The sequence below is a fragment of the Eurypyga helias genome, unplaced genomic scaffold (genome assembly GCF_000690775.1).
Source record: "Eurypyga helias isolate BGI_N326 unplaced genomic scaffold, ASM69077v1 scaffold19925, whole genome shotgun sequence".
Classification (NCBI taxonomy): domain Eukaryota; kingdom Metazoa; phylum Chordata; class Aves; order Eurypygiformes; family Eurypygidae; genus Eurypyga; species Eurypyga helias.
This window is the reverse complement of record NW_010251169.1, coordinates 8,356-18,762: the sequence shown is the minus strand read 5'-3', so window position 1 is coordinate 18,762 and position 10,407 is coordinate 8,356. Positions and strand designations below refer to the sequence as shown.

The 10,407-nt window shown below is 47.9% G+C and overlaps 1 protein-coding gene across 1 annotated transcript in view; it reads right to left on the bottom strand.

Annotated features, from left to right (window-relative positions):
• Positions 1-1,513: 1,513 nt before the first annotated feature.
• Positions 1,514-10,407, bottom strand: part of CD58 (CD58 molecule) — a gene marked incomplete at both ends in the record, with an annotated part of 11,718 nt that continues 2,824 nt past the window's right edge. The window contains 3 exons of the mRNA XM_010151940.1: positions 1,514-1,582; positions 1,920-1,988; positions 9,532-9,620. Of these exons, the coding sequence (XP_010150242.1) occupies positions 1,514-1,582; positions 1,920-1,988; positions 9,532-9,620 (227 nt within the window). The remainder of the gene's footprint in view (positions 1,583-1,919; positions 1,989-9,531; positions 9,621-10,407) is intronic.

The following is a 10,407-nucleotide window of genomic DNA, read 5'->3' as shown; positions in this document are numbered from 1 at the left end:
TCAGCAGGAGTCTCTGCAATACTGCCAGGTGCTTTGGAAGCCAAGCGTAGTAATTGCTCTCTGCGCAAGGGCTTGACCTTTGTGTTCTTTGTCAGATTTAGATGCTGAAGTAAGATTTTTCACTATCAGCCAAAGTTCAATGGCCTCACCTCCAAACCTATGATCTTTAACACTTCTTGGGAATCACAGCGTGAAACTAATCAGTAAGGAGAGTGAAACCAGTTAGCATTCCGTAAGCTTTCTCTACTCGAAAAATTCTACAGAAACAGTACGCTGATCTGGATGGATGTCAGACCAATGTACACCCTTGCCTGTGCAGTTTATTAAAGGATAGTCCTCATATTCTTCTGTGATCGGATTTGGGAGAGGACTAATATAGGGTGGTGAGGCACTGGGACAGGTTGCCCAGAGAAGCTGTGGATGCCCCATCCCTGGAAGTGTTCAAGGCCAGGCTGGATGAGGCTTGGAGCAACCTGGTCTAGTGGAAGGTGTCCCTGCCCATAGCAGGGGGGTTGGAACTGGATGGTCTTTATGGTCCCTTTCCAACCCAAACCATTCTGTGATTCTGTGATTCTAATGTGAGTTTTGAGATTCCCCATGTCGATGTACTTCAAGAAGCAGCCGTGTGATCTCACAGATGCTCTAATCCGTGCACATACCACAGAAAACAGACTGAGGGGGCAAAACAGCTCTGGAGATACATACATGGAGGCCTGTTATACCACTGTAGTAAACGCAGCATACAGAACTGACAACTAAGTAAAGGTTCTAACTAATTCCTGGAATATGAAACAATTGTTGTGAAACATGGTGTCTTTGCAGCCTAAATTTCACTAAGATGTAGTGTTGATTAAGTGTTCTCCCATAGAGGGTAATAATCACTTTTCTCATTCCATGTGTCAGCCCTTAGGCCCACTGATCTGTCTATTTAGAAGAGCTTTCCTTACCATGTCCATGTAAGTTTACAAACCAACAAACCACAGCAAAAACACAAATTGAGTAAACTCTGCATTTTTGGGACCACAGAAAACACAGCTGCCCATCTAAGCAATAAAAAAACCCTTCAGTGTTACACAGTATCTGTCTACTTTGACATGATGTTCAGCAGCATTCATACTGAACAAGGTAGGACTGCGGTTCAGAAGTCTACTGACACAGAAACATAATGGCCTTACTGACTCCTAGGCCTCTGTAAGCTTTATCACTTGTTAAGGCACAGAATAAAGTGAAAGTGCAAGCATGAGCAAGAGGTGTGTTATTTAATCCTACAGTTTTAAACTGGCTAAATCAGCCAGCTTTCTGAATACTCCCATCACAAACATCTGATTCCCTAGCACACATCACACACGTGCCCACCACACACACCTTTCTTCCCTCCTCCTAATTCTCACTCTGTTTTCTACTTGAGGAATAAGGGGTCAGGGTCATACACGGCCTCGCCCAGCATTGCCACTCCCAGCCTCTGTGACAGTCTGCGCCCTCCCAGGACACGGGGAGCTTCATCCTCACATACCTTCTTTACTGCAGCTTGGAGAGTTGCTCAAGTGCTCCCCATTTCCACCTTCTGCATCCTGGGTCACTTCTGCAAGGACAACAGGCAATACTTAAGACAACCTGGGAGCCCACCACACTTCCCCTCTCCAGCCCAGATGGATCAAGACATTCTGACTGAGAGCTGGGCCATTTGTTCACCATCAATAATAGCCCTGACCAACATCCCCCACACCCGTGGGGCCATCATATAACACCTCCCCTCTCTCCTCCATACCCGACTCTGCACTGCCCTCAGGATCCCTTCCAGACCCAGCGAAGGCCAAGCACACAAGGCACTCAGCGCCTATGGCGTCACCCCTAACTTCACATCAAGAAGCGTTAGGTGAAAGTCACGACAAAGACCGCTCCATAGCACACGCATGTACCTCCTCCGTTTACACCATGGTCATCTGCATGCTTGGCCAGCAAGCTGCTGTTCTCCTCCTTGAAGTTGTCTGCGGAGAGACCAGAAGACAATTACAGTCCCTTGCCCTGCTCATCTTCAAGGTACTGGCTATTGCATAAGAGTGAGTTACTAGCTAGAGCTCAACATGTTGCCAACATCATCAGCTAACAGCACAATGCCAACACCTTCTCCCCAGGACAGGTCCCCAGTGCAGAATAGGCACTCATTTCGCTCAGGTACACCATGGTCAACTGCTCGCTTGGATGTCAGGGTGCTGTTCTGCATGGCAGAGGTGCCTGAAAAAGACATCACAGGACAGCTACAGTCCTCTGGAGTGTATCTCACTACCTAACTTCACAGGGGTATCAGTCATTGCTTAGAGGAGTCACCAGCTACAATTCATAAGACACACAGAATCACTCAGGTTCACTCGAGGAGGGAGCCCAAGAGTTCTCTAACCCAACACCCTCCTCAATGAAAGGTCAACATTCAGTTCCAGACACGTTCTCCAGTCAGGTCTTAAAACCCTCCAAGGGTAGAAGCTCCATGACGACTGCATGCAGCCTGCCCTAGTGATTACTTATGCTTAGAGGCAGAAATCTTTTTCCTCATCTCCACACAATCTCCCCTGCTTCAGCTTAGGGCCATCATCTTGATATCCTGCTCATACGCCTCAGTAAACATCCTGGCTCAGTCTTATTATCGATAAACCCATAGGTACTGGCAGCTGCTGTGAGGTACTCCCAAATCCTGCTCTGCTCTGGGGTTGAACAAGCCCAGTTTCTTCAGGCTGTGCTCCAGCCCTGACCACAGTGGTGGCACCCTGTTGAACTTGCTCAAATTTATCAGCGCTTTTCCAGCACTGGGTGAGCCACAAACTAGATGTAATACTCCACATATCATCTAACAAGTGTCAAGTAAAGGAAAATAACCACTTCCTTCAATCCACTGGCTTATGCACTTCTTAAAACAGCCTAGGATGCTATTTGCCTCCTTTGCTGCCAGGAAGCACTGCTGGCTCATAGCGTACTGTCCGTAAGGACTCCCAGGTACCTTCCAGCAGAGCTACTTCCCTTCCAGTCAGTCCTCAGCCCGCACGCAAGGTGTTGGTCCAACCACCCTGCACGGCCCCTGCAGAATTTCAAGAGGTTCACGCAGGCCTCTAGCCCTCCATCTCCCTCTGAAGAACAACCCTGTCCAACCTACCGCACTCGACATTTTGCTGTCATCTATAAACTCAGTGACACCATTGTCAACCCCTTGTCCAGGTGGCCTCTGCAGTAGTCCACTTGCCACTGGCATCCATGTGGAGTACAACCCATTAACCACTACCTGCAGGCTTGACAATCTAGCCAGTTTTCTACCCACAGACAGGTAAGACATTCATCCAGACTAGGACGTTGTAACTAGGACTCAGACAATGATGAGTGACACTGCATAAAAAGCCTTGCTGAACTCCCAAGATATGTGGCACCCATCATTCTCCCCTCACCCGCAGATCAAGTCATGTCCCCCAGAAAAGACTGCCAACTTGGTTAACTGCGATTGACGCTTACTGCCAGTCACCATCTTTCTTCTGTGACCGGAAACATGTTCCAAGAGGGCTCGTCCCCTGATTCTCTCAGGGATGAAAGTGAGCCTGACTGACTGTAGTTCCACAGATGGACCCGTCAGCCTTTTTGGAAGACAGCTGCAATGTTTCCCTTCTTCCAGTTGTCTCAGATCTTCCCCAACATGACTTCTGAAGGTGATAAAGAACACCCTCACGATGACATCTGCCAGCTCTTGTAGCAACCCCTGTATCAGATGCCACGGACTGTTTTGGGCCATCGTTTCTCCAGAAATTCCTCTTCTGATCCTCTTCCATTACTAGCAGATACTCTCTTCCCCAAACCTGCCTCTAGGCAAAACCACCACATAGACTGTCAAGATGGAGGCAAAGGCAGCACTTGGTATCTCAGCCTTACTTATATCTGACATCAGAGAATCAGGTAATGGTTGGTGTTGGAAGGAGACTCTGGACATCATCTTGTCCAAACGCCCAGTTCAAGCAGACAAATCTAGAGAAGGCTGCCCAAGCCCATGCCCAGACAGCTTCTGAATGTCTCCAAGGATGAATACTCCTCAGCCTCTCTGGACAATGTCACCCTGATGTTCACCAGATCCTCTTACATTTTAGATGGTGTCCATCGCCCCTTGTTCTGTCACAGGGAACCCACAGAGAAGAGCCTGGCTCCCTGTTCTTAGTTTGCTCCCATCTCATTGATGAGATCCCCCTGAGCCTTCTCTTCTCCAGACTGAACAGTGCCTCTCAGCCTTTCCTCACACCAGAGAGGATATGACAGAATCCCACAACGGTTGAGGTTGGAAGGGAACCTTAGAAACCACCTTGTCCTATGCCCCTGCTCAAGCAGGCTCAACTACAGCAGGCTGCCCAGGACCCCTTCCAGTCCCTTAATCATCTTCGTGGCCCTTTGCTGGCTTCTCTCCAGTAGCTCCATATCTCCCTTGTACTTGGGAGCCCGGAACAGGACCCCATGTGTGGCCTCACCAGTGCTGAGGAGAGGAGAAGGATCACCTCCCTCACACTGCTGGCAACATTCCTCCTAATGCAGCCCAGGATACCCATAGCCTTCTTTGCTGCAAGGGCACACTGTTGGCTCCTGCTCATCATCTTGTCCTTCAGGACCCCCAGGTCCTCTACTGAGCGACTGCTTTTCCAGCTGACTGGCCCCCAGCATATACCACTGCATGGGGTTATTCCTCCCCAGGTGCAGGATTTTGCATTTCCTTTCGCTGAACTGCATGAGGCTCCTGCCAGCATGTTTCTCCAGCCTGACAAGGTCCCTTTGGATGGCAACACATCCCTTTGGTGTGTCAGCCACTCCTCCTGGTTTTGTATCATCAGCAAACTTACTGAAGGCATACTCTGCCCCATTATTCACATCATTAATGCAGATGTTAGAGGACTGGACCCAGTACTGACCCCTGGGGTACACCACTAAATACTGGCCTCCAATTAGAATTCATACCAGAGATTACAACCCTCTGATCTCAGCCACTCAGCCAGTTTTGAGTCCACCTCACTCACTGCCTGCTCATCTATAGTCTATACTTCACCGGCATCAGATCTCACTAAATCAAACCCCTGTTCAGCAGCAGGCCCACGTTTTCCTCATTTATTCTTTTACGGACAACCTAGGAGCAGAAGCTGCTCTCGTTGCCCTGGTCATCCCACTGTAGTTTCAAGACTCCCTGAGGCTTGGCTTTCCTGACACCACCCTTACCTGCCTGGACAGTGTTCCTAAATTCCTCCCTTGTAGCCTGCCCCTGCCTCCACACCCACTATAAGCACTTTTTGCACTGGAGCCCTGTCAGGAGCTCCCTGCTTGGCCAAGCTGATCTCCCGATTTGCCTGCCTGTTCTCCTGACCACCAGGACGGCCTGGGCGCATGCTTTCCTCACTCCTCTCAGGATCTGGAGTTGTTTCGTGGTCACTACAGCCAAGGCAGGCATTTGTGACCACATCCCCATCCAGTCCTTCTCTGTTAGTGAGCATCAGATACAGCTGCACATCAGCCCTTGCTGGCACATCCAGTAGCCTGTGTGAAGAAGTTGTCCCTGACGTTGGCCAGAAGCCTTCCTGACTGCTGCAATTGTGTTGCCTTTCCAGCAGATGTCAGGGAGGTTGAAGACAGAGATGCACACAGATGCACACACGCACACAGAGTACTTTCACCAGAGACAGCGAAGGACAGCCTGACTCCATTTCACAGAGCAACAATCTCTCCCAACCAAGCTTCCCCTTGGCAAAGCTTCCTCTTGGTCACATCAACTCTTGCTTCACGTGCACACTCGGGCACTGGAGGCCCCCTTGCAGAGATCTCCCAACCGGCGGCATTAACCAGAAAACCAGAAGCCAGCACTTCAGCAGGGACTGCCACCTAACCAGTGCTCTCACTGTTGCAGGCCAGGTGTTCCTTGTGTGCTAGGCTGTCAAGGTTAACTCTTGGAATAATACAGCAGTCCAGGCATTTTTAGTGTGTTCAGCTCTCTTGATCATGATCTGTGCACACTGCCAATTTAGCAAGAACACTCAAGGTTTGGAAGGTTTGACAATAAGGGATGGGGCTCCTGGCTTATCGAAAGTGGGAGGGTACATGCCCATTGGTACCTCACCAGTGTCCTTGTAAGCTGAGAACTGTTTTGGTAAATCAGCAGATATTTAAAAATCTCGTCCTTTTTGCGAACTTTGCTCATTAAAAGCTCATTATAATACTAAAAATCATTCCCATAAGTCAAAAAGACCCTTGCCCAGGTGAAGACCCTTCCCCTGAGCATGTGCAATAGTGGAAGCAATGCGTCAATGGTATTATAATTGTATGTAAATCACTAACCAATCATTGTAAAGCGGGTGGACTTGGAAAACTATTAACCCTGAAAGCTTTGTGTATAAAACAGCAAAAGAACGCTGTTTGGTGTGCATGGTAGGAGGAGAGATCACCTGGTAATAAACCAGTGTTGCCTTTCTAAACTGTCATTTGGTTTGGAGAGTTTTCTTGGTTACAATTTTTGGTAACATCACCTCGCTCCAACTGGGACCATTTTTTTAACTTAGTTTTTTTAAATCCCAGCCATCTCCAAAGACACATCCTTCAAGTCCGTAGGCTCTGCTGGGGTTATTTCCAAGGGTGGTAAAAACCCTTGGAAGACTTGCCCTGCCCTTAACCACAGCCTGAAAGCTGGTTAATTCTGCACCGTTGTCTGCTTGTCTTTCAGGGCAGTGTCCTCCTTGTTCAATTCCTTGTCTGAAAGCAGCTCAGAGGAGAGCTACAGTCCCTCAGGAGCACACTCCACTGCTACTTCCCTACCCCAGCGTAGGTCCAGAGCTCGGCAGCACACCTCCTCCTCTGCAGCTGTGACGTACTGCTGTGCTACCAGCAGAAGCCCTCTTTAAAACTGCCTTGTACACGCACCTCAGAGAACATCACAGCCTTGCCCACTGTTTCCCACCCCCACGGCAGTGACTGCATGCCACGTAGGTGCTGCAGGGTGTACTGTGCACTGATTCCCCCTCCGGATGTTCCCACTCTATACTGCAAGAAGTTAAAGGGTTTTTTTGGTGTTCCTCTGGTGTCCAAACAGACCACCTTTATTTATGGGCCTCATTCTCTTTTGCCTGAACTGTACATCTCCCTCCTTTCTTCCGTAAGACAGGCATAAAATAAACATCCTTCTCCTATATCCAAGTCTCATGTGTGGGAACAGTTACACAAGTGGTAATCCCACAGTGCACCACACCTTTGCCATTAGCTTCACACCCCCTATTCCTTCGGATGAGGAAAGCCGTTCTACGCCCGTTACAACTCGGGCTGGAAGAATAAGCAGCAAAACCCAGGGGATTCTGGGTTCCCTTTTCCTTACTGGCATCATTAGTGATTTTTCCCTTATCAGGAAAAACTTCTGCCTTCTCCAGCCCCTGCATCAGCTACCTATGGAAGAGTACTGGTAGAAGAGTTTAGCAAATGAATCATCAGTGCAACAGACTGGGGAAAAAAAAACCCATATTTTTTTTCTGACTTGAACTATAATGTCCGTATTTCACTACCCCTCTAGAGTAAAAAGAACTTCTAGAAAAAAAATAGAGGTCTCAGAATTTCCTTGAAATTTAGACTGACTGTACTAAGAAAACAAAACCGGGGCTTTGCTTAGCTGCCTGATGAATGCAGCCGAAAGACTCTCCTAGAGCACAACGCAAGTGGAAGATACTGCATCCAGAAATGGTGCTTCTCCAAGGAAAGAAGCCGGCTGTATCTCCCAGATTAGCATTTTGCAAGCTTGGAAGCATCCCATCTCTAAATTGGTGTGTTGAGGCTCAGGTCTAATTGCCACCAACACAAAGCAAGCATCGAAGCTGCAGTATTTTACTATCTTAGGTCCTGCTTGAGGGTTTCCAGCAGAAAGCAAAGATCACCTACCCATGATGCCACACTATAAAAATACCCTTGCATTCTTTTGCATGCAAATAAAAGGTAACGTTAGACAAAAGGGTAATTTGCTTATTTACTATAAAAAGAGGTTCCTTCATACATACTTAGTTCTTTCCACAGATGGTGATTTGCAAGCACAGCACGCAGCACCATTTTCATCGTACCAAGAGGGAAGCTGAAGCCCCAAGAAGGTATTTGCTCAGTGCTGTTTAACACACACAAGGATCCAGGTCTTTCTGACTTCTCATGTAGTGATACACCCATCAACATTTACTGTTCCTAAGGCAACAGGTCTTTCTAGGCCAACAGGGGAATGGTAATCTCTACACTGAGAACAGGCTACTGTGTTTTGGATTGCGAAAGGCCACATGCAAAATTAATTCCCCCCTTCGTGTTCCCCTGTTTTAGGGCACCATCTCACTTGTTACCTGCTTCAGGCTTTTCATCCTCATAATCAACAGCTTGTGAAGATGTAGCTGCAAGCAAACAGAAATCTTCTTCAGAAATGCCTATGGAGGTAGCACAATAGTCTGCGAAGTATGAAACCCAGCCGTAAAGTGAAAGTTCATTCTAACACTTTTAGCAGATATTCCTGAGAAGTGGCATGTTATGCCAGTTTACTGAAGCACTCACAATTAATTTCAAATTCATCTTCCCCCCAGCAACCACTTAGGATCCCAGACCAAACCAACGTTATCCAGCTTCACGCAGAAGCCATCCCCCATTCACCACCAAAACCCCACCGCACACACCCAACACACCAATACAGGTTTCTTACCTCTGTCTGAGTTAGGCTGTTTTTTGACATCCTCAGAGCAAAGTAGCCCATGTTTTCCTGTAACAAAATTTCCTTATATTAGAAAGTATGTATTAACGACCTGGAAAAACCAACTACACCCTGTAAAACAACTAAGGCCTCAAAGAGAAATCATTCTTTTATCTCTCCAACGAAAGACTAACAATAGGAGATGTATCCCAAGCTCTTCACCCTACAGCCACCCCTACCCCTAAGTGGTGACCTGAGCCAACAGGAATTTTCCATGCAGAGCACTCTTAGGATGAAGCTAAGTATTCCTGGTTGGGACTCTCTCAAACACAAAAAGAAGAGATGGTGTGCAGCTCATTTTCAACCCAGAATACAATCAGGCATGCATCAGTTGAGCACACAGAGTTGTCAGAAGAGACTCAGCACAAGGTATTCAACAGGCCCTGGCATAAGCCTGTCCCAACAACAAATCTGATCTTGAGGGCAGCTTTATGATGCTCCCAAAAAAGGCAGTGAAAGCACATGCAGGTGGGAATGGGAGAGGCCATAGCTACTTGGTAGGTAGAAACACACAGTAAATGAAACACCCAGTCTGAAGGAGAAATATGCAAATAGAAACTACAGCGTTTCCCAGTACACGGAGCTCAGTGAATAAGCGCAAGAAAACTCAATATATTATTGTTTTCAAACCTATCAGTGTTTGCTGAGGTTGTACTTCCTTCAACTGCTGTATTTACAATGCATCCCATGGTCAGAAACTTTCATATGTTCTACAGAACCCTATAGCAGCATAATCCTGAGGCATGTTGAGCTCAACTAGGACACGTTATACGTACCTCTTCTCTGCAGGAACACAAGTATTCCCATAAGTGGAATTAAGAGAATGAAAGGCACAATCAGACCATATCTGTTTCTTTTGTGATAGCTGTGTCATTTAAAAAAATAACATAAATAATGATTGGTTAGTTAAAAAGCAACTGTGTGATACACTACTTCAGAAGAAATACCACCCTGAGTATGTTTTATAGCTATTTGTTTTTAAAAAAGCGACCTGAAGAAATCAATGCACTAGAGCCAGTTATTAGCAAAGCCCTAAGCCAGCTCCAGGAAAGCGTCTCCCTTGAACAAAGGCACATTACCGCCTGAAAGGCGATGGCTATTCCGTTTTTTGGCCTATGAAAGGCCAAGCCAGATCTCAGACAGATGAAATTTCAGCAAGTTTCTTGTATTGGGTTTGCATGACAAGGTTTTGGCAGCTGGAAGGCTGCAGGGGTGTCTTCTGTGAGAAGATGCCAGAAGCTGCCCCCATGTCTGACAGAGCCAATGCCAGCCGGCTCCGAGAGGGACCCACTGCCGGCCAAGGATGAGCGCATCTGCGACAGTGGGAGCGTCTCTGGGATAAAATGTTTAAGGAAGGGTAAAAAATGCATTGCAACAGCAGCTGGGAGACAAGAGTGGGAATATGTGAGAGAAACCACTCTGCAGACCCCCACGTCAGTGAGGAAAAGCAGAGGAGGTGCACGGAGCAGAGGTTCCTGGCAGCTGGTGCTGAGGGGGCAGATTGTGCCCCCTCACGGGGGGGCAGAGACCCCCCTGCAGCCCGGGGAGGACCCCACACCAGAGCAGGGGGATGCACCCGAAGGAGCCCCTGACTCCGTGGGAAGCCCAGGCTGGAGCAGGCTGCTCCTGAAGGACTGCACCCACGGGAGGGG